This window comes from Myxine glutinosa, chromosome 8 (genome assembly GCF_964187855.1).
Source record: "Myxine glutinosa chromosome 8, kmMyxGlut1.1, whole genome shotgun sequence".
Classification (NCBI taxonomy): Eukaryota; Metazoa; Chordata; class Myxini; order Myxiniformes; family Myxinidae; genus Myxine; species Myxine glutinosa.
In genome coordinates, this window is record NC_136268.1 from 45,021,044 (window position 1) to 45,044,885 (window position 23,842).

The 23,842-nt window shown below is 42.7% G+C and overlaps 1 protein-coding gene across 5 annotated transcripts in view; it reads right to left on the reverse strand.

The window, feature by feature from the left end:
• PNPLA4 (patatin like domain 4, phospholipase and triacylglycerol lipase) overlaps nucleotides 1-23,842 on the reverse strand; it is a 101,348-nt gene that overhangs the window by 27,192 nt on the left and 50,314 nt on the right. The window contains exons 1-6 of one of the 5 annotated variants that reach the window (XM_068124378.2): nucleotides 18,252-19,805; nucleotides 16,700-16,931; nucleotides 16,455-16,480; nucleotides 14,801-14,995; nucleotides 13,874-14,055; nucleotides 13,581-13,675 (exon numbers count right to left, since the gene is read on the reverse strand). In XM_068124378.2, coding sequence (XP_067980479.1) covers nucleotides 13,581-13,675; nucleotides 13,874-14,053 — 275 coding nt within the window. In that variant the 5' untranslated portion in view covers nucleotides 14,054-14,055; nucleotides 14,801-14,995; nucleotides 16,455-16,480; nucleotides 16,700-16,931; nucleotides 18,252-19,805. Of the gene's footprint in view, nucleotides 1-13,580; nucleotides 13,676-13,873; nucleotides 14,056-14,800; nucleotides 14,996-16,454; nucleotides 16,481-16,699; nucleotides 17,303-18,251; nucleotides 19,806-23,842 lie in introns of those variants that run through there. The other 4 variants (XM_078783213.1, XM_078783214.1, XM_078783215.1 and 1 more) reach the window with 4 other exon arrangements.

Here is a 23,842-nt window from a genome sequence, read left to right on the forward strand (position 1 = left end):
GTCGGCAAATTGAGTACCAGCTTGCTGGGATGAATGATCCCGGTGTGTACCCAGATTTAGAATAGGTACACCGTATCCCTGCGCATCGTAGGGAGCGTGACCAAGGGTTGGCGTCAGGAAGGGCATCCGGCCATAAAAACATTGCCTCAAACAGGGAACCATGATCGTCATGGGACCCGCAAGGCTAACCCCAGCTCTAGCGGGGAACATGGCCTTAAAACGATCATTCATATTCATTCATATATAAGAATAATGAAATTTTGAAAGTGATTCTTCACCATTGGAAGATGGGGCAAAAACGATACCTTAAAAAAAATTATACACAGAATCGAGGCGCGTGTAAGAGCGAACACATTGAACATGAAAACATGCGCAGACACATAAAACATACAATGAAGGGAGCGGGAGACAAGAGGGAGAGGGAAGCACACAAGCACAAGCACATTTCACTACTAGGAATTTCAGGAAAGAAGTTGGGGATTGAAAGAGGTGGATTTAGGGTGTTTTAACGGGGGTAGAAAAGATCGAGGTTTTGGATGGGGGAAGACAAGAGATGGTGGTGAACAGCTGTTTTAAAGACTTGGAGGGAGGAGAAGGATTGAAGAGAGTGTGGGAATTTGTCCCAGAGGCAGGAGAAAAGAGGAATGAAGGAGTGAAGGTGAGCAGAGAGTCTTGATTTTGGCAGTTTCACCAGAAGAGGGTTGCAGGCAGATCTTGTGCGACCTGCAGAAATATTTGGGGGACAGAACACAGACAGAGCAGGGGGAGCAAGGCCGGAGAAGAGTCGGTAGAAGACAGAAAGACCACCGACCTGCCTGCGGTGAGAGAGAGAAAGGCCCTCACAATCATACCTCCTCCTGGTTGGCCATATCACTCAATGATGAAGAATCACTTTTAAAATTCTACTAGCCAGATCCAGATCTTCACCAGAATTGAATCGATTCTTCCTTGTCGCACACACAACCTGTCCAACAAGTTTCGTCCAAACCCGTCCATAACTTTTTGAGATATCCCGCTATGTATCGTTTTTAGCCCTATCTCCCAATTGTGAAGAATCACTTAAAAATTAAATAATTCTCATATCCGAATACATATTCAGATCTTCACCAAAATCGAATCGTCCTTGTCAGACACCCAACCGTTCCACCAAGTTTCATCCAAATCCGTCCACAACTTTTTGAGATATCCTGCTGTGTATCGTTTTTGGCCCTATCTCCCAATGGTGAAGAATCACTTTAAAATTCTAGTAGCCGGATCCAAATACGAATCTTCACGAAAATCGAAACATTTTATCCTTGTGACATACACTACATCTCTCCCAAATTTCGTCCGAATCCGTCCACAACTTTTTGAGATATTTTGTTCACAGACAAATGGACAGACAATCAGACAGGGGTGAAAACATAACCTCCATCCACCTTTGGTGGCGGAAGTAATAAAGCTTTATCTATCTATAATTCCAGTAATCTCTGTGTGTATGTTTGTATGTTTGTATGTTTGTATGTTTGTCTGTGACCGCTGTTTCTCGACAACCACGGGTCCGATATACTTTAAACTTGCCATGTATATTGCTGGGGACCCGAGGATGTGCCTTTTCAAGGTTTGAAATTAATCGGACAAGTAGTTACCGAGCTATGGCGATTTAGCCGTTCGCCGTTCGCTTTGGCGTTGCGAATGGACCAAACCATTTCATGTAAATAGAGGGGGGGGGGGGGGTTCTGTGGTCGTTGCGAATGGACCAAACCATTTGATGTAAATAGAGGGGGGGGATTGTCACCGTACTCGCAAGCCGTTCGCTTTGCCTTTGGCTTTGCGAATGGACCAAACCATTCCATGTAAATAGAGGGGGGGGGATATAATTTTAGATATATATATAGTACGGGCATGCCCTAGTTATGATAATATGGAGAAGACAAATTAATAATTTTGTCAAAAGGTTAAAGGTAAGCATCACATAAAATCGTCAATTCAGTCAACCGGATCTCAGTCAACGGAGCATCTTCTCTTCTGGACTTGGTTATGACTAACTTCCCTGAAAATGTCTGCTGCTCTTCTTCTGCTCCAATCGGCTCATCTGATCATGTGCTTGTTAAAGTGGACATCTCTCTGACCATTCTCAGGGAGCCTCCTCAGCGTCGACGAGTCTGGCATTTCACTCAGGCCAACTGGCACGGTCTTCAAGCAGCCATCAATCATCTGGACTGGTCTCCCATTTCTACCGCCTCTGACATCAACTCATCCTGGGAATTCTTCCAAAGTAAATTGCTCTCTCTCATGCACAGATTTATCCCATCTCGTCTTCAGTTGTCATACCCTTCCTCCCATCCATGGTACACGGAATCTTGTGGTGAGGCTGTTGCCCTGAAACAACTTGCTTTCGTCTCCTGGAAAGCAAATCCAATGGAAGGAAATCTCATTTCCTTTCACAAAGCCCGAAACAAGTGTGTGTCCACCCTCAGGAGAGCCAGGAAACAATATCTCTCCGTTCTCAAGACCGAACTCTCTTATCTGCCTCCCTCTTCCAAATCCTGGTGGCGTCTGGTCAAATCTGTTTCTGGTGTTTGTTCCCCCTCCATCCCCTCCCTTACCTCAAACGGCTACACAGCTGACTCCGCACGTGAAAAAGCTGAATGCCTCAACTCTGTGTTTGCCTCTAAATCTTGTGTCCCAAACCCATCCCTCTCTGTACTGACCGTACCCAGTCGTACCCAGCTGCTCCTGGACTCTGTGTCCTTTCCTCCTGACAAGGTGGAAAAGTTTCTGTCAACCCTCGACTCTGATTCTGCAACTGGACCTGACGGCATCAGCCCACGGGTCCTAAAATCCTGTTCTTCCACTCTTTCACTCCCTCTCTCTGTTCTCTTCACCCTCTCTTTTGCTCAAGGTCATCTGCCATCTGCTTGGAAATCAGCCAACATCACCGCTTTGCACAAAAAGGTGCAAAAACAGATCCTAGCAACTACAGACCAATCAGCCTTCTCCCAATTATCAGCAAAGTCATGGAATCCATCATTGCTTCGGATATGAAATCTTTCCTCTTCTCCAATGGCTTGATCTCTGATCATCAATTTGGTTTCAGACCAGGTCACTCTACTCTGGACATGCTGCTTCTGCGGTCTCAACAATGGATGGAGGTCCTCAATGCCAAACAGGAAATTAGAGCTGTCTCCCTCGACATATCACATGCCTTCGATACGGTCTGGCACCCCGCTCTGCTCACCAAACTCTCCTCCTTTGGTATCCATGGAAATCTCCACGTATGGCTGGCGGACGTCCTCTCTGGTCGTAGTCAACGTGTGGCCCTGAATGGGTTTCTCTCATCTCCTCTTTCTGTTCAGGCTGGAGTTCCCCAAGGCAGTGTTCTGGGCCCTGTGCTTTTTCTGGTCTTCATCAATGATCTCTCCGACTCTCTTGAAAATCCTCTCTATCTCTTTGCTGATGACTCCACTCTCTGCTGCTCCATTCCTCATCCCTCAGATCGGCAGTCTGCAGCCTCCTCACTCTCTGCAGACCTGGACAAAATCACTGACTGGGCAAACAAGTGGAACATGTCTTTCAATCCTGACAAATCTCACACTCTTACGATGTCTCTCCGAAAAGACCGACTGGACAACCCTCCCATCCACTTTCTGAATAATCCTCTCCAAGAAGTTCTGTCACTCAAGCTTTTGGGTCTCACTATCTGCCATGACCTTTCCTGGGAAAACCACATTTCAAATCTGGCCTCCAAAGCCAGTCGCCGACTGGGCATCCTCCGTCGTGCGAAGTCCTTCCTTGGCACACCTGAGCTCCTCACCACATACAAGGCTTTCATCCGCAGCTCAATGGAATACTGCTCTCACCTCTGGGCTGGTGCTCCTGCCTCACACCTAGCTCGTCTTCACGCTGTTGAAACCAAAGCGTTCAGAATCATTGGAATCTCCCGTGATGAAGCTACCTCCGAGGGCCTTTCACTTACTCACCGCAGGCAGGTTGGTGGTCTTTCCGTCTTCTACCGACTCCTCTCCGGCCTTGCTCCTCCAGCTCTCTCTGGGCTCTGTCCCCCAAATATTCCTAAAGGTCGCACAAGATCTGCCTGCAACCCTCTTAATATGGTTAAACTGCCAAAATCAAGACTCTCTGCTCACCTTCACTGTTTCATTCCTCTTTTCTCCCACCTCTGGAACAAACTCTCCCACTCCCTTCAATCCCACTCCTCCCTCTAGGTCTTTAAAACAGCTGTTAACCACCATCTCTTATCTTCCCCCATCCAAAACCTTGATCTTTTCTACCCCTGCTAATTTCACCCCAAATCCTCTTTTTTGAAATACCAACTTCTTTCCTGGAAGTCCTTGGTGTCGTTGTGTTTATACTCCCCCCCCCCCCCCACCCTTCCCACGCCGCCTCCCCCAAGCCCTCTCCCTCCCACACATTCCCGATGTCCCTCACAAATGTTGTGTTTAAGTGCTTCCCCTTCTCTCCCAATCTTGTCTACCACTCCCCTTTTTATATACTTTGTTTGTTTGTCTGTTTGATTTGCTTGTGTGATAAATGTTAGCTCTTTCACGAGCCTCGATTATGTATACCAAAAAAATAAATAAATAAATCCATCCAATTGACCTGAAATTTCAATTTATCATTTGAGTTTTGTCATCAAATTTTCAATAAAGCTTTATTATGTTAATATGGAAAAGGGAAATTAATAATTTGGTCAAAAGGTCAAAGGTTAGCATCACATAAAACTGTCAATTTTCATCCAATTGACCTGAGATTTAAAGAATTTGCATGTTGGGTCACAGAATTGGTACACCAATCAAAAGCTAGAAGCTAATTTGTTTTTTTTAAGAGATAAAAAGGTAAAAGGTCAAGTTTGTGTAAAATTACCAATTTTCACCCGATTGACCTGAAATTTAAAGAATTTGCATATTGGGTCAATTAATTAGTTCACTATTCAACAAATAGGAGTCGATTGTTTTTTTTTTCATAAGGTCAAGGGTCAAGTTTGCATAAAATCGTCAATTTTCGTCCAATTGACATGTGATTTAAATAATTTGCACATTGGGTTACATAATTGGTTCACCAATTAAAAGTTAGAAGCTGATTGTTTTTTTAGATCTAAAGCTGAAAGGTCAAGGGTGCATAAAATCATCAGCTTTCATTTTGTATTTTTTGTTAAACTGTTTTCGTTATTTTGAGCATAAGGAAGAAGAAGAAGATGTATAATATACAAACGGATGCGGACGGGCTTTGCATTTTCAGATGCTTTCTGGTGTTATTTATAATGGAGTTACATCTGAGCATTTGCCTCATGATACTGTGACCCCAATTTCCTGTTGTTTCAACGTACTAGCTCAGTCCGTCCATTATCCACTGTTCTTGTCATGTTCAGGTGAAAGCAAAAGGATGTCTCCTGATTATTTTGTCCAGTGCATATGTATATGTGCGCAAACGACTTCACGAACCTTATAAATTGCACAAAAAAAATTCAGGCACCAATAACATAATGTGTGGCCATGTTGTGTATGACGCAATTGTTAGTTCCATTTCAACTTTCTTCAATTTGGGAGAAACTGATTGATATGAAATAAATTTTGTTTAATTAATAAAGTCATATTTTGAACATATAATGCTTCCAAGTAACCTATCAAGAAACACGAGCTGCTGCTAGGAATTATGTTATGAACACAATATACTGTACAACGATACAAAGCACATAGACATTGTCTACTGTACGTTAGCAAACTCACGCATGATTGTACTCTGATCCCATTTCACATTCGTCATAACGAAATACGTGGACAACACAACGCGCACATCTCCAACTCTGCCCTCGGGCATCTCCATGGCTGTCGATGCACTGAGACTTCACGATGATTATTCAAAAAGCATAATTGTCCATTTTTGGGCCTAAGCTGGAGGGTTAATTTTCTTTTGGGAGGGAGACAATTGACCTCATTTTATGCCTTATTACATGTTTACCATTGATTACCTTAACAGATCATCCGATACTACAGCTGTGCTGTCTGCTTGCATCCAGTTGTCGTGGAAGTGTTGTGAGACTCAAGACTCCAATGATGTCACAGGTTTACAAAAGATCACAACTTTATTAACTAGTTGTTCACTTCATTCAAATACTAATAACTACCGTTAACTCAATGGACCAGATAACTCTATCCGCATAGTCCTTCTTGTTCGGCCGATGTTCCTCCGCCATTCCCGTCCTCCTTCCTCCCGTCGAGCAGGGCTTCTGATGGCAAGTCCCCTTGACTCAAAGTCTCTTCTGTTTATATGGGCAAACTTCAGTTAATCCTCTGTGCGCTGAAATCGTAATCCCTTCTCCGCAGCAATGTTACTCAGTCATCCTGCTCGCCTTCCTGGCACCAACTCGCTCCTCCCTGCTGGGAATTTGCTTCATCCTCTTTGCATCCCGATGAAAGACAATAGTACGGGCTTGGGAATGTGTGTTAGCCCGGGGTCGTGCTAAAGCTACACAACAGGACTCCCAGCTTCGACAGGGCGAGATGCATTCCTGACATTCTTACGACCACCTGCTCGTACCTTGGTTCGTTACCAGTTCCAACCAATGAGTTACACTGAGTTACACTTCCACACAGTCATGCACAATAAATATCGTAAATTTAAAAAAAAAAAAATTCCAGAATAATTCAGATAAGCATCAATAAACTGAACTGAGCTGCCTGGTTTATCAAATGTGTTGTATATAAATGAAATTCATTTCAAATTTGGACAGGTCTCTTGGCCTGACTGCCGCAGAGTTCAGGGTGCAGTGGAAGTGTGCCACCTATTGTTCATGAAACAGAATTAACACACACAAGGAAGTTTGGCGCAGGAGAAGGACATTTGGCCCATCATATCTGTACTGCACCAACCCCAGTATCAACACCCATCCACACACAAGTTACTGACAAGTCCTGTCAAAATCCCCAGACCTCTCTATATCAAATGCATCCAGGTACCTATGGAATTCCCATTTTAACTTGTCCACCTCCTCCACTGGCAATACCTTCCCGGGCAGACCATTCCACGCATTAACCACTCTCCGACTGAATCACCCCTATCTTAATACTGTCCTAACTTTCATCTTCTTTACCCTCATGCTTTGGCCCATCGTCCTAACACGATCCACTCTGCTGAAAACCTCCACTTCACCTATCTTGTCCACACCTTTCTTTATCTTAAACATCTCATAGCTTAGTCTAGCTAGCCCTGGAATCAATGTACTTACTTCTCGCTCTACCCTCTTTCTGGCAATTATATCCTTCCTGAGTTGTGGTGACCAAAACAGTACACAATATTCTACATGAGGCCTCATTAAATTCCTGTACAGTGTACTGTACAGTGTAATTCCACCTGTTTTGATTTATAATTTATCCCCCTATGAATACAACCTAAAATCCTGTTTCCTTTACCTGTGGCTCCCTAGCACTGTGCTCTCTGCTTACCCCCACCCCCCTTTCTATTACCAAGACTGGAAATAAGTTTTAGTTTTTTGGGCTTAAATACAAATTAGTGCTCCAAATATGATATACAGTACATTCAGAAAGTATTCAGACCCCTTCACTTTTTTCACATTTTGTTATGCTGCAGCCTTATGCTGAAATCGTTTAAATTCATTTTTTCCCTCATCGATCTACACTCAATACCCCATAATGACAAAGAGAAAACAGGATTTTAGAAAGTTTTGCAAATTTATTAAAAAGAAAAAACTGAAATATCTCATTGACATAAGTATTCAGACCCTTAACTCAGTACTTAGTTGAAGCACCTTTTGCAGCGATTACAGCCTCGAGTCTTATTGGGTATGATGCGACAAGCTTTGCACACCTGGATTTGGGGATTTTCTGCCATTCTTCTCTGCAGATCCTCTCAAGCTCTGTCAGGTTGGATGGGGACCGTCGGTGGACAGCCATTTTCAGGTCTCTCAGGAGATGTTCGATTGGGTTCAAGTCAGGGCTCTGGGTGGGCTACTCAAGGACCTTCACAGAGTTGTCCCTAAGCCACTCCTGCGTTGTCTTGGCTGTGTGCTAAGGGTCATTGTCCTGTTGGAAGATGAACCTTCGGCCCAGTCTGAGGTCCTGAGCGCTCTGTTTCAGGTTTTCATAAAGGATATCTCTGTACTTTGTTCCGTTCATTGTTCCCTCAACCCTGACCAGTTCCCCAGTCCCTGCTGCTGAAAAACACCCCCACAGCATGATGCTGCCACCACCATGCTTCACCGTTGGGATGGTATTGGGCAGGTGATGCTCGGTTTCCTCCAGACATGACGCTTAGAATTGAGGCCAAACAGTTCAATCTTGGTTTCATCAGACCACAGAATCTTGTTTCTCACAGTCTGAGAGTCCTTTAGGTGCTTTTTTGCAAACTCCAAGCGAGCTTTCATGTGTCTTTCACTGACTGAGGAGAGGCTTCCGTCTGGCCACTCTGCCATAAAGCCCAGATCGGTGGAGTGTTGCAGTGATGGTTGTCCTTCTGGAAGATTCTCCCATCAACACAGGATCTCTGGAGCTCAGCCAGAGTGACCATCGGGTTCTTGGTCACCTCTCTTACCAAGGCCCTTCTCCCCCGATTGCTCAGTTTGGCCGGGCGGCCAGCTCTAGGAAGAGTCCTGGTTGCTCCAAACTTCTTCCATTTAAGAATCATGGAGGCCACTGTGCTCTTGGGAACCTTCAATGCAGCAGAAATTTTTTTTTGTAGGTTTCCCCAGATCTGTGCCTCGACACAATCATGTCTCTCAGCTCTGCAGGCAGTTCCTTCGACCTCATGGCTTGGTTTTTGCTCTGATATGCATTGTCAGCTGTGAGACTTTATATAGACAGGTGTGTGCCTTTCCAAATCATGACCAATCAATTGAATTTACCACAGGTGGACTCCAATCAAGGTGGAGAAACATCTCAAAGATGATCAAGAGAAATGGGAGGCACCTGAGATAAATTTCAAGTGTCATAGCAAAGGGTCTGAATACTTATGTAAATGTGATATTTCAGTTCTTTCTTTTTAATAAATTTGCAAAACTTTCTAAAATCCTGTTTTCTCTTTGTCATCATGGGGATTGTACATGTTCATTGTGTCGATTGATGAGGGAAAAAAAGAATTTCAACGATTTCAGCATAAGGCTGCAGCATAACAAAATGTGAAGGGGTCTGAATACTTTCTGAATGCACTGTATGCCCATGGTGCTAGATTTATGGTGTACTGACGTAGGGGAGATTGTATGAAGGATTCATGTGGGGAAAGCAGTAGGGAATGAAGGAGGAAGAAAAACCACCTTTAGAGGCCATTTTTCCCCGCAAAGCGGGGGTTGGCCTTTTTCGGGAACCGTGGTTGTTGTTGTTTTTTGGTCCCCTTTTTGAAGCAATGTTTTACGGCCGGATGCCCTTCCTGACGCCAACCCTGTTTGTCGCCTTTGACGACAAACAGGGAATTACCAGTGAACTGGTACTCAATTAGCCGACCTCGGAAGGATGACAGGCTGAGTCAACCCCCCTGGCGTTAATTCAGCGATTGACCGGGATTCGAACCCAGGATCCAAGGATCCTAAGCCGGCACCCTAGCCGCTAGCCCAACACCAGGGTTGAAGAATTGGAATGAATTGAATGAATTTGAACGAATTTGAATGAAGTTGAATGAAGGAGGAAGGAAGAACGCAAATGTTGTGTTGATGTGCTGTGGTGGTGAGGAGTTGGACTAAAGGCTGTCTGAAATTAGCAACAGTTTCCTGGTGTGGAAGAACTGTCATACTGTTATATTCACATTTGGTAAATTACATTACATTATTATTGTTATTATTTAGACAATTCCTCCTGCATTGAAGTTCCTTGTGAATCTGTGAAAATTACTACATTGAATTCTTATTTTCACAATTATTATTTACATTTTGTTCAATGTACAAAAGAGATGGAGAAAGAGTTGGAAGGAAACCGATTACTTCAAAACCCACATTTGATGTCATAGGTCACGTGGTACAGGCGCCATCTTGGAAAAACCAAAAACGTTTGTTGCACCTCTATATCTCGAAAACCGCTCCATGGAAAAAAAATTGAAACGTGGCTCATTGTAAAAGACCTCTGCATAAAGAATAAGTGTTGTTAACGATGACGTCATTGGTGCCTTAATTATGACGTCATAATTCGACTTTCGAATTTCTTGAGCATGATCTGCACAATTATGTTATCGAATATAAATTTATGATGGCATCGCTCACGTGGTCTGGCAGCCATATTGGATCACAGGAAAAAACCCTTCAAACACAGAAGAGTTGGCTCACACCAAGTTGACTGCGCAGGGTAAGTATTCTATGAATACCATCTAGTTTTAGGTAAGTAACCACCGTTTAGAGGCCATGTTTCGCGGGGGTTGGCCTTTTCGGGGACCGTGGTAGTTGTTGTTTTTTGGCCCCCTTTTTGAAGCAATGTTTTACGGCCGGATGCCCTTCCTGACGCCAACCCTTTTTGCCGCCTTCAACGACAAACAGGGAATTACCAGTGAACTGGTACTCAATTAGCCGACCTCGGAAGGATGACAGGCTGAGTCAACCCCCCTGGCTCGGCATTAATTCGGCGATCGACCGAGATTCGAACCCAGGATCCTAGGATCCTAAGCCGGCACCCTAGCCGCTAGCTAGCTAGTTTTAGGTAAGTGATGGATGCAAACTCATCAAAAGATGAGAGGGTGGATGTGTTTTTAATGAGTGGAAGGCCATGCACTTCTAATCGATCAATTTCTCCTGAATTTAATGGAAATCAGCCAGAGGCGACCAATTGATCACGAAATTGTTGGAAGAATAATAAACAGCATCTATTAGTCCAGGAGCCAGTTTTCAAGAGAGGCCTAGAAAATGAGTTTCGTGCAACACCCACTACACAGTTGGTTTGTCATTTCCGGGTGCTTGGGATACATCTGTAGAACAAATCCAGCCCTGATGTGCAGTTACATTGTGGCAGCAACAATAAATGGCAGCCACTTTTCTATTAAGCGGGTCGCGTAAAGCTCGAAATTGAAGAATTCCTTTTTCTATTTTTGTTTTTTCAGCTCTTCCAATAGGGATTCTTCAACATTATAATTAAAAGGATAGTGGGAAGTATGAGGGGATTTTCGTTATGCTGTTCAAGTATGATTAAAAAAAATAAATTATTATTCTACCTTGTATTATACCCAAAACACACAAAATCGCTGAAATATGTAGTTTTTGCTTTTCGACTGTAATTATGCAATATCATCTTTACGTTGTTCAAATGCGGTTATGGTTGTAATATGATATATCTTTATGATCTTTTCAAGAAACAAAATTGAACAATCCTTAAGTAAAGTCAGAAAAATATAGATTTCATTTCCCCTTAAATCATCAACCCCACTCCTGTTATGACCAAAAGTCCACAAGTAATCTCAGCAAAAATATCTCACCAGGTCAAATCTGGCTGCGTATCATAACCATAGTCATTCACTGGACATTACAATGTTAACATATAACTGTGATTTGTTGTATTATTAAAATAAACACATATTTTGCTACTGAATCATCCTCTAAGTGGTATAAAATCACGAAAATGTCATCATTAATCTTCCTCATCATCATCTTCTGAGTCGCTTGTGGAAGGTTCTTTGTTTGGGTTTTTGCATTGTTCACCTCCCATGCAAGTGCAGGCTTCTGTGCATGGCATGTTATTGTTCTTGCAGGCACATACGTGGCTGCGTTGACATGCAGACACTTTACACTTGCACGCGGTCAGCTCAACTAGTCCAACTGGAGCAGGGTCTTTGGTCATGAGGGTGGGCTGGAGAGTTCCATCTTCGATGTTCCATCCATTACCATCTGGCTTTGGTAGTGCTTGGTTGGGGAGCAATGACTTCTTCCAGATGAATGACTGATAGTTAGCTCGATAAATGTGTTGCCTAATACTGTCAGATGTTGGTGGGAGGCATTCACTCTTCTGCCTTTTCTGGCAGAACATCCAATATCTGATTTCGTCCGCCGTGTCACCTGCTGCCCGAGCTGTTGTGTACAGGGAGCATATGAACCGTTCACGAGCACGGACAGTATCCTCTGTCGGTGGGATAATATCTCCCAGTTGTGACACTTTCTGTTGGTGGTCTTTGCCGTCCTGAAGTTTCCAGAAAGCTATCTTCTTACCAATTCCACTGAAGGCACTCGTCGTGTCACTTCCTGTTAGTGCATGCAATGATGGGAGTGCTTTGCATACTTCTGGACCAATGGCCAAGACTATTTCGTGGATTGGTATGTGTCGTAACTTTTGCTTTATTCCAGTACGAAACCAACGTTTTTGGCATCCCATTGTGGCGTACATGTGTATGCATATGACTGCAACGTCAGTATCTGGTGATTGCACGATCACCTGTGGGTGGTCATATGACGCATTGTGAGCATGCAGAAGAAGCCTGGTGTCTGCTTCTTCGTGGTCAGACTCCAGAGGTGAGAGTTTAGTCACATGCCCTCTTACGATCAGCTTGCACTCCTTTCCGTTCTCGAAGCCACCACCGAGGACCAGCTGATTGCCTGGTGCTAGTTTTTCTGGTGCAGTTTGGCACCATCGATCACATAGGAATGCACATAGATTTGCTTTGTTGTTTGGATTAAGTATATATTTGTCCCATTGTTTAGGTAGAGGTGTACTGGGTCCCAATATCTTAATCTCCAGTTCTGTAGAAGACCCTCGTCGCATGCGTTCTCCGGTCTTGATAGAGTAAGGGTGATCGTAGCGATCAAAGACCCCATCTACCCTGTTGCAGCCATTCTTCCCAAATGGTGCAGATATCAGATCATAATACTTCTCTGCCAATTGGCCAAATGTCTTAGTGCCGCCAGATTTCACCATTTGGACCAATGCCATCGCATCAATGACATTAGCAGTGGGTAGTGGTGCTTCATTATATGGAAGATTTGGCAACACATCAGCTTTTGTTTCCAACTCTGCTAGCAGATCACTCGTCGCATTCTTACGCATACTGCCGTCAGAATGTGCCAATGCATAAGGCACAGATGATAGTTCATGTGCGAGGACTTCCTTGAGGTTGACATCACGTGCTTTAGCAACAATGAGTAATCTGCCAAAGATATCTCGATCTGCACTGACGGCAGCTGTCTTGTCTTGAGAAAAAATAAACAAATGAAATCCGTCAAAATCTCAGATTTACCCCTCGGACATCACCCCTCTCATAGAAAAGTGGCTGCCATTTATTGTTGCTGCCACAATTCAACTGTACATCAGGGCTGGATTTGTTCTATAGATGTTCCCCAATCACCGGGAAGTGACAAACCAATTGTGTAGTGGGTGTTGCGCGAAACCATTTTGAGCAGATTCTGGCTCCTGGACTATATGAAACGAAGCATTTTGAGACAGTGTTAAGAAATGTTAAAACATCTAAAAGTATTTGCAAGTCAATGGCCAAAAATTTGAACATTTACTGTAATTTAACCTTATGGTGTGTTACTTTTGCACCAACCTGTACACGGGAAACGAAAATATAATTGTACTTTTAGCTCAATGGAAGTGGTCAGAAGTCAGGCATTTTTGATGGATGGGGTAATATTTGGCTTTTGATGCCAAAGCTGCAAAGAACCTCACCTCAGTCGCGCACGAAAGTCGAAGCCTGGGGTGATGGCTCCGATAGGCTGATTGCGAACGTTCTGTGACAGCTCCATCAGAAACTTGTTTGCACTCTATAAAAAGAACAATCTCTCTTTAACCTTAAAGTGAACGCTCTCAGAGGAATAGAGTAAAATAAGCATCAACAATTGTGCTGTGGCACATACAGATGGCTTGCATGTCTACAGGTGCTTTTGCATCATTGACTTTGCAAATTTAATAAATCATCCACAGTACGTATAGGAAATCTAGGCCAAGATATGCCGACAGACCGATAGGTTTTCAGGTGATGTCAGCAGGACAGTTGCAACAAGTGCCCCAGCTGATGCCCCTGCGTAACCTCGTACACGTGCCAGCAGCGCACGTCCATTCTGCAACAGCGCTGCACATGCACCCAAGTGGTAGATTCCCATGAAACCAGCCCCCGCAAACGACAGGTGGATCTCAGCCATGTCTGTGGGTAAAGGATATCACACAACATACAATTGTTTCGTTTTTGTTGGTGATTTTTGCATTCGTAGTCGTAGATCTATGACAGAGAGCCATACATGCTAGGGGTCTTTTCAGGGACGAAAGGGGTTTTTTCATGGTGAAGTTCAAGGATGATGCGAAATGCATTTTAATTGACTTTAATATTTGAACTTTCACTTTACAAAGTAAGATATTACCTAAAAGTATGAGTTAGCTTCGACTTTGTATTAAAAAAAAAAAGGACAAAAAGAGGAAAATTGACATGAGGAGGGAGACGCTAGTTTTCCTTCTCCTGGTCTTGCTTTGACCATGGATAACCTACAGTACAGTGGCGGACGAGGTTTAATGGCACATTGGACCCGCTGTGTGATGATTGTGTCATTGCGTATTTTAAGCATTTTGTAAGGATAACCATCCATTCCATCTGTTGCCCCACTTCACCCTCAACAATCGCCGTCATATTGCCCCTGACTGCTTACACAGCTAACCCTCATATCTGAGGGTCTTTCAGCTATCCGCAACATGTGGTTGGGGTGGTTGACGCATGTTCTAAGACAGAAATCTTGCAAGGATACATCCAGTTGATAAAGCCCCCACATTCATGATTCAGAATCTAGAAATTCTTTCGTTTTGCTTCGCATGAACAAAAAGCGTGCTACCTATACACCGTCTGAAAACACCACAACGCACATTGGATACAAACTACAAAGTCATTTATTTAGTGTTACCTGCGAGGCCGTTTGTACTTTTGTCCACTTGTCATGGGCTCAGCCAAGACGTCGTCCCGAGTCCCGACCCGATGTCCGACCCAGAGAGACTTTCCAGCGAAGGCAACCGGCTGGTGGTGAGTGGTGAAATCTCTGGTCTGTGACTTGTGTCGCAGTCGCCAGATGCGCACTCCCATCGCTCCACGTGACGACGAACTAGCGTCACAACATAAACGCATTAGCGAACGGATTTACATCCTAATCCTAAAAGTGGGGCTTCTGAAATGGCAAAGTGCGCGGTGACGTACGCCGTCAAACGTGTGCTGACGTAACGTACGTGTGTATCTGGATTCACTTGGTGTGAGTTCCACATGTGGTGGAAGCACCCCGTACCCTGCCTACTTTGAACTCTGACATTGAACGGTCACACTTTTTCCCACGTTCTCATGAACTGACTGCGGAAAGTTTTTCGCGCAAGTCTTTCACGAACCGGCTGGCCAAGACTGACTGACGTTCGACAGGAGTTAATTTGGATAGTTAGCATAGCGAGCGCTCGCCAAAAACTTGGTGAACTGAACACACACGTGGCTTTACGTACACCTGAGGGACGGCACGAATTGTGATGCAACACCTTACCTGGGAAGCAACGATCCGACAAACAGGTTAAATGTAGTCAGGACTAGGTGGGCACAGACTATACACACAGCTCGTAAATGCGCTCTGTTTGCATCATACTCACATTCTGTGGGACCAAAAAATGCTAACTGTAAAGTTTATAAACTACCTGATTCAAAGACACATTATATGTTATGATGAGCTAAAGCTTACTGTTCTTTCCTTCTTTTGTTGTACACCAAACGAACGAAAAGCACAGGTAAATGTAATTACTGGAATTTAGTAATGTGTTTACCTTTGTTGGGGAATTGCTAATTAAAGTAATAGTACATAATTGAGGATAATATGTACTATATATGTCTTCTTCTTAGTCGTTGGTCCTTTGTTGGTCGAAAGCTTGTCAAATTAAAGATCGACGTCCTGAAGCTACGTCCGCGTCTGATTTAACTTCCCGATTATTTATTTAATGCAAATGAGACGCCCTGCTCGTACTGTGGAGTTTCTACTATTTCTCACAGTTTTATCTATATATATAGCTAGATATATATATATATATATACATATATATATATATATACCCAAGTGGTAGATGTGGTTGGGCCAAGATATATATATATATAGTACTCATGCCAACAACTGTCTAGGGGATAAGTGTCGTCCTTCTAGGGGAGTGGTGCGGTCGTCTAACAAAGCTAGATATTTTTCCTCCACAAAAAAAGTTTTCAGTCTGCACTCAACTTTCAGTCTGCTTTCACTCTGCACTTACTCAACTAACGTCAAGCATGTTGCGGTGGGACGTTAAAATCCTGCGATGTACCGAAACGGTTTTAACTCCCATGGAGATGCTCTGAATTAATGGTAAGGACCGACACCTGCGGGGTGCTTGCAACTACGCTTAATAAATTCAAATATATTATATGTATATATTGTCGTGTGACTGCTCTCAGTTAACACTGGGAAAGTCACGGAGGGCAATCGAGCGTACTCCGAGGCGTTCAGTTCAAATGCGGATTTTATATATGTGGGGAAAGAAAGGGGAGGGAAAGATGAAGGATCTTACCTGTTGTCCGCCGGCAGTTCCCGAACCTGCGAAAAATAAATTCAAACAAAATGGGTTTAAATGTACAAAAAGAAACAGGTTTATTAAAACGGATGCCGATACCAAGAAAACGCGACGGTAAACTAAATTTCTAAATGGGACGTCCCCCACAACAGATTTGAACACAGACGAAGGGTAAGATAATGAAAGTAAAATAACAGTATGTTTTATCGTGGCACTTAGCTCAACTTGGCCATGCGTCTTGCCTGAATTCTTCCAGGCCCCAGCGCGCAGTCTCTACGCGGCTCTGGTGTTGGCGGGAAACCGCTCATCGTTTGGCACGCACGCACAAAGCCAGGCCTCGCTGCACAGTCCGCTCACTCCTGGCCCGATGCACGAAGCGAACGAACAGGCAGGCAGGCATGTGATTTACTCTTCCAGCCGCGCCTGTCTTCGTCGTTCTTGCGCGTCAATCTCCTGGCCGCGATGAAGCCTTCCCTGTGAACAAAGGACCACCGTCAGAGCAAAGAGCCAAGAGTTGAACCAATAAGCAAGAGAGGTGAGGGGCAAGAGGAAGGTGAAAGGGCAAAAGGAAGCGAGAGAGACAAGAATAAGAGAGAAAATGTCGGTCCGAGTCTCCTTTTATTGACCGTCTCATGACGTCATCTGTGCCGCTCTACTAATGCCCGCAGGCCACCCCTACATTGTCCAGCTCTCCACCAATCCACACGCAGTCCACTCTCGTGATGCAGTCCTACTCGCCCTTCCCATTACCAATTAGTGAGTTGCTTCTTACCCCGGCCTTCCAGTTGGTCAACTTCCGCCTCATCACCTACACAAATCTACCTGGTGTAAAGTATCCCTACCCCCACAAACGTAACACAGCCCCCCCCGCCCCCCGGAACCGTAGCTCTGCAAGGTTCATTGCAGGCGCTAACATTCTAGTCTTAGCACTTACCGACTCACACTTAATAAACCTATTAAATAAATGAGGAGGGCTGTGGGAAGTGAGCCGAAGCTAATTACCTATCCTCCTTATCGTTCTACCCCCTTAAGAAACCATGCAAATATGTACAATCATCAGAATCCTTTTTCCTAACTCCTGGGGATGAAGAGAAACAACAAAGCACACAAACATCTACCTTAACCCCAAAACTTAACCGTTGCAAAAATTCAAAAATTCCATAAAAACATTTGTACAACCCCTTCCTGTAGACTGCGTCCCCCGGTGGATGTCACAAGACTCAACGTTACCTGCGGGGCCATCCCAATGCGCCCCCAAATTTCTGCGGGCCCTGTCCTGGTGTTACAGGTGAGTGACATGGCTTGGTGGATTTCGCCTCTTCATTCACACAAACCCATAACCATTCAAATACATTTCAGTAATCATCAAAAACACAAAAAATCATCAAGGCACATATCTCACCCCCCCTGCAGGACCATGGCATTGATGTCATATACATATGTGCATTTTTCAACGAGGCAGCGGGGAGGTACTGCACAACTAAGATGGTGGGGGCGCTTCAGGCTGTGGTGCCCGCAGTCCCAAAAACAAGTCGCCCAACTTACGACTTCTTCACCCCCCCCCCCCCCCCCTTTTAACTCTTGGCTCCCTGACAGCCAAACAGCTCCTTACGCTGTCGTCCCGCCGGTGGGGAGGGGGGCGGGGGGTGTCTCCACGCACCAGGCTCCGTCACCTCAGGCTTCCACACAGCCTCACGGGTCGCCGGGAGTCTCATACCCCAGGGCGCCCAAGCAGACCCCCACCACCGACGGGCTCGCAATTTCCAAACACCACTGGCTGTCATGGGTAATTACCGCAAAGGGGGCCGCAGTCACCGCTGTTCCAGAGCTTGATCCGTACCTGCGGACACACACACCTTCCCCACCCACAAAATCCACAAAAACATTTCCTCCCCCACTGCCATTCAATTCTCAACCACATATTTCTATCACAGATCTCACAAAAAGGTACTATCTTGGCCTGCATTCATGTGAAATTCCCATTCACAATGCACAAACATTTCAATAATTACCATACCAATCATAACTCAATTTCCATCCTCGAGACCACACAAAAACACGAAACCTCTACACATAAACAAACACCACCCACAAGACCATTTGTAGCACACATTCCATCCCCTCACCGGCCATGCCATCACTCTCACCCACCCCCGAGTCCAAATTCCACATGTCCCAATTTCCTCAAGCAAGTACTGAACCCTAGGGCAGTAACCACAAGGCATTTACCTTAAGTGCAGGTATTTGCATGTTGGTCAGGTCCAAGAGTGCCATCCACCCTACAAAATCCCAAAATGTATCCTATAGGGCCAATCCAACTCTTCCAAATTGCTCTTTTATCCCTTCTGTACTGACAACTATGTGGATCCACATCCTCTGGTACTCTTTACTACACGACTACATTTGGCTACGACAACTCCGCACCTCTACCGTGCAAGAGCCATCGGGACAAGCTGAGCAGCCGAAACGCCAACATGGCCCATGAGTCTCCAGAAGGGTGCGACCCACCATCCATCCTTTTGCCCACTGTGAGGAACATGGCGCCACTAGCCCCAGCTGGCCAATGTGGTGAGCACCTGCTGCCAACTCTACCATTCCCAAAACCTCGGACCCGGGGGGGAACGGTCGCAGTGCGTGGCATCCACATCACGTCCCCTGCACCTTGCACACACCCCAGTCCACACAACTGCAGCCCTGAGTTCCCACCCACACTTGACCACACCAAAGGTCTAGTTGACAGCCATGCTCCCCCAGGACACTCATCCAGAAGACATGGTCCACACACCTTGGACATGCTCAGCACCACGTTGACCTCCAGCCTACCCAACTACATCACCACAATCCTGCATCCCAAATATCGGCGCCGTCGGCCCCGCAGCCAGTTGAAGGCTGTTTCCTACTAACCTATCAATTTTTTCCAGCCTCCAACACTTTAGTCTAACACACCTGGATCAATAATGGTGCCACTGTGCAGTGTCCACCATTCCTCTTCACAAAATTCTCCCTTAAATTTGCATCTAACCCTCAGATTACCTATGCCAATTATTTTTCACAATTCACTAATTTCACCAAAGAAGGGTGCTTCCCATACACATGCCAGCTGAGCATGGCCCATATGCTTGGCTCGTTACAAATCCCTGATTCCATCGCATGGCTCTCTTCCCAAGCCGAAAGTCCACAAATCACAACGGAACATCTGTGGAAGATCATTCTCACACCATCACATTCCACAGATGCTCCAATAGTTGTCCAGTCGGCTATATCCATCCCTGTCCATGCGGTTCGACCCGCATCCATAGACCAGCACAGCATGACAGGTCACAACATGCTGGCTGTCGCAGAATCTCAGGGAGAGGCTGTCAGGTCAGTAGTGTAATAATGTTGCTTCTGGGACACCTCCGTTTAACATGGGAAATCCCTATCTAATGTCATTTACCCCCTTGTCTTTTTCAAAAATCATAAACACCTCTATTTCTCCCACCCTCATCTTTATGAACCTTTTGTCTGTAGTACCTATCCTTAATGTTGTTCATTAGACCACTCAAACACTACAAATATTTGTTTTCTCTTATAGACCTATCATCCTTCTTCTACATATCATCTGGCAGATTAATCTTTGACCCACTCAAACATTGACCCATTCACTTCCATATTAATTCTTTCCCTCCCTCATTGCCCCTAAAGACCTCTATTTCTCTCACCCTGTTCTTTACGAACCTTCTAACCTTTTGACATGTTATCCTTATTCATTAGACCACTTAAACACCTGTGATCCCTCTACCCTTATGAACCTAGGATTCCCCCTTGGTCTTATGGTACTCTTACTATCAATGATCCCGAGTAGACCACTGAAACAATGATCCTACAAATATTTGTTTATGTGTAGGAAATAATTTATTTCGCCTCCAACTTCCATCACCATCTAATATATTATTAAAGAAGAGGTTTGAGTTTGGTTCTTTTTCAAGATATTTTAACTGAGCTAAGATAAAATGGTAAACCTCCCTCAATGTTCTTGTTTGAGCACCTCCAGTGCCACATACCATTTTAAAATTATAGTATATATTTTCCTGACAACCATCAAAGTTTTCCGTCCACTCAAAAATATTTCCATGTTTTTTTACCCAACTCACCGGTATTTAAATTAATTCTCTTATTTGTTTTGTGAACTTTTTTACCAGTTGCCTTTTCAATTATACCTATTTGATATTTTTCACATTCATTATGTTTTCCATTTATATACCAAGGTTGATTACACCTCCACTCTTTAGTCTGGTTGATACTTGGTTCTATCATTTATATAATAGTAAAAAAGGCGGCGGTAGCCCGTTAAAATCCCCAACCCCCCCCCCCCCTTTTTAACTTATCACTTATATATATCTTATCACTTATGTATATCTTATCACTTATGTATATCTTATCACTTATATATATCTTATCACTTATATATATCTTATCACTTATATACTTATATAACCATAAGGGAGACTATCAATTCCATTTTCTAAAATAAACCTCTTATCATCAAAAGCCCCCAATGCTTTCTTATTTATCTCTTCTGAATATAATTGATGTTTATAACTTCTTATTCCATTAATCTTTCTAAACTCTTCTTTCTTTGTTGTTAAACAGTTATAATAATCCTTAAAGTTTATTGTTTCTTTAATAACATTTTTCTTTACACCTTTTAACTTCTTATCAGTCTTTTCAACGTTATTCACAATGTATTTATAAGCATAAGCCTTTGACCTCAATCCCACAAATTCACTCATAACATTTCCTCCTAATTCATCCTTGAACTTTCCAATCACCTTTTTATTTTTAGAAGAGAACAACTCACTCTCTGGACTGTAATTACTCGTGTCATAGATATTAATGTCTCTTTTCATGTCTGAATAAACATCGTTGGTATTAATTTTCAAAATAAAACTATCTGTATCCATATAAAGTAGATTAACATCATTTTGATATTTCTTCCTCAAGTTATTATAAAAGTAATCATACATTAATGACTTTGATAAATCAAGAATTGTTGTTCCAATATAAATAGGTTTGTTCATTTCAATACTCTCTTTAATCAAATGGATCGCACAAAAGTTCTCAGTAAAGACCTCAGCTCGAGTAAAACTCGGTCTATTAATTAATTTTGATGCTTGTTCCCAAGATGTTGATAGTCTGATATTTTGTCTTTTCCTCACATTCTCCATAGTCTTACCAAAGACCGCATTATTCATTAATTTATAAAAGTCTTTCTCAAAATCTGTTTTTGACTCTGTTCTTCTTTGTGTATTAAAATCAATGTACCCCTTTAACCAATGACTTTGATTGAACTTTAGAACCCTATGGATCTTCTCTACTCTTAGACCTTTTGATAAATATTGTCGCAAATTTCTTTGGTGTAGAACATAATTTTTCTTGTTATATAATGTAGTAAGTAATTTTTCTGTTGATTCACCTATATCAAACGATCGTTGATAATCACTCAACCATTCTTTCTTTGGACTTTCTTTCTCACAAGCAAATGGGAGATCTTTGTGTAGGTTATGGAGTTCCTCTGGATATTTTAAATCAATTTCAAAATAATAACCAACTTTTTCTTCATCCAATTCTTTTTGTGTAGAGATACATACATCTTGTAAAACGTTTTTGTAGTCTTTTTCCTTTACCCATCTAAGTTTTCCAGAAGGAAGAGCCTGAGACATTGCCCAGCCATACAGGTTGTTCGCGTCATAGTACATCAAGTAAGAACTCTCTTTCGTTGGATCATAATTTGGAAGATATTTGTTATTTGCTTTTGCGTATCTACTCGAGCAGACTTGTGAAATTCCACCTCTTTTTGCCTTTTCAATCATCAAAAGCATATCAACATCGATTATCAAATCCAAATCTTGTTTTGTCATTTTCAACATCGCACTCCAGGCCAATCCAGGTGCTGTGTAGTAGTGAGCAGGATCCAATCCATATCCAGTGCGACAAACAGATCTAAAGGCTTCAAATACATCGGCCAATAAAAGCACATCAGTTTTGAGATACAAATCGTGATACTCGCCAAGATTCTTGATGTTATATTTTTCCCAAACATTTTGTGCGTGTACATAATCTTTATCAGATATATGACTATTATTTAATTTGTTATAGAAATTTTATTTTGAAGGAAGTTGTGTTTCATTGAATCTCTCAAATGAGTCCATATAGTCATAGGGGTAAATTCCCTTTTGTGTTAGAAAATCTTTATCTAAAAAATACTCTGAAAGACATGGAAACTCTTTTAGATTTTGAACCAAGTTAACCAATGGACTTGCCATGAATTTAAATGTATCAAGAAATCTGATATGAGTAATAGGAGATGTGTGAATTGTTTTTGTGAATGAAATGTATTTCTGATCCGTGTTTGGAATTGCTGAGATACTTCCAGAAGTCTTTGAGAGTTCCTTGATAAATAGATGTGTATCATAATGAGCGTTGTTATGAAGAAAGACAGGAATGAAAGAGGGGAGTTGATAATTAATATTACAACTTTGATGAGCCGGACCTCTATATTTACCAGTGAGATGACAATGGTCTCTAACCTTTAGACCTTTACCAATTTTCTCCTCACAAATATGACAGACATTGTTTTTTATAAATTCCCTTTTTTCTTTACTTGTTAAGGACATTGGTTTATTGGTTTCTCTCATTATCTTGGTTAATCGAACACAGTCTTTTTCTAGTCGTTTCACAAACTCCTCTGGGGTATTTGAGCCTCTATACATCTCTAACTTGTTATATTTATCACCAACGGATGATTTGATATAATAACAAAAACCACAAGGAGTATGTTTTTGATATTTATTTGTGTATGATTCTTTTGGATCTTGAGAAGCAGTATCAATTTTTTCTAAAATACTTTCAAAATCAGCATATATAACAAATGGATGTTTGATCTTTTTATTTTCATCTTTGAATGTGATCTTTGAGCCTTCTTTAGGCATATTGATTACCGTTGATTTATGTTCGCCACAATAATTTGAATGTTTATCTAATCTTTCTTGTGAATTGAAGAAGTTAAGACAACGCAAACAAATATATATTTTATTTGTTCTCTTACAGACTTGTGGTTTTATTAATTTAGCAATATCTTTGATGTATGTATAATGTGAATTTTCGTCTGAATTAAAATATAGAAGATTAATATGAGTTTGTTTACAATTGTCAGAAAGCTTTAAAACCTGAATGTTGTTTGTTTCTGTTAGACCATAAACATTAACTGATAAATTATTCATCTTTTCAAATTTAGGAATATCATTTAAAGTCATCGGAAACTTTAGATCTTTCGTATTTAATGTATTCTCATATTTTTTATAATGAGATACTCTTTCATCATGAAAATGTGGAGGATGTAAGTG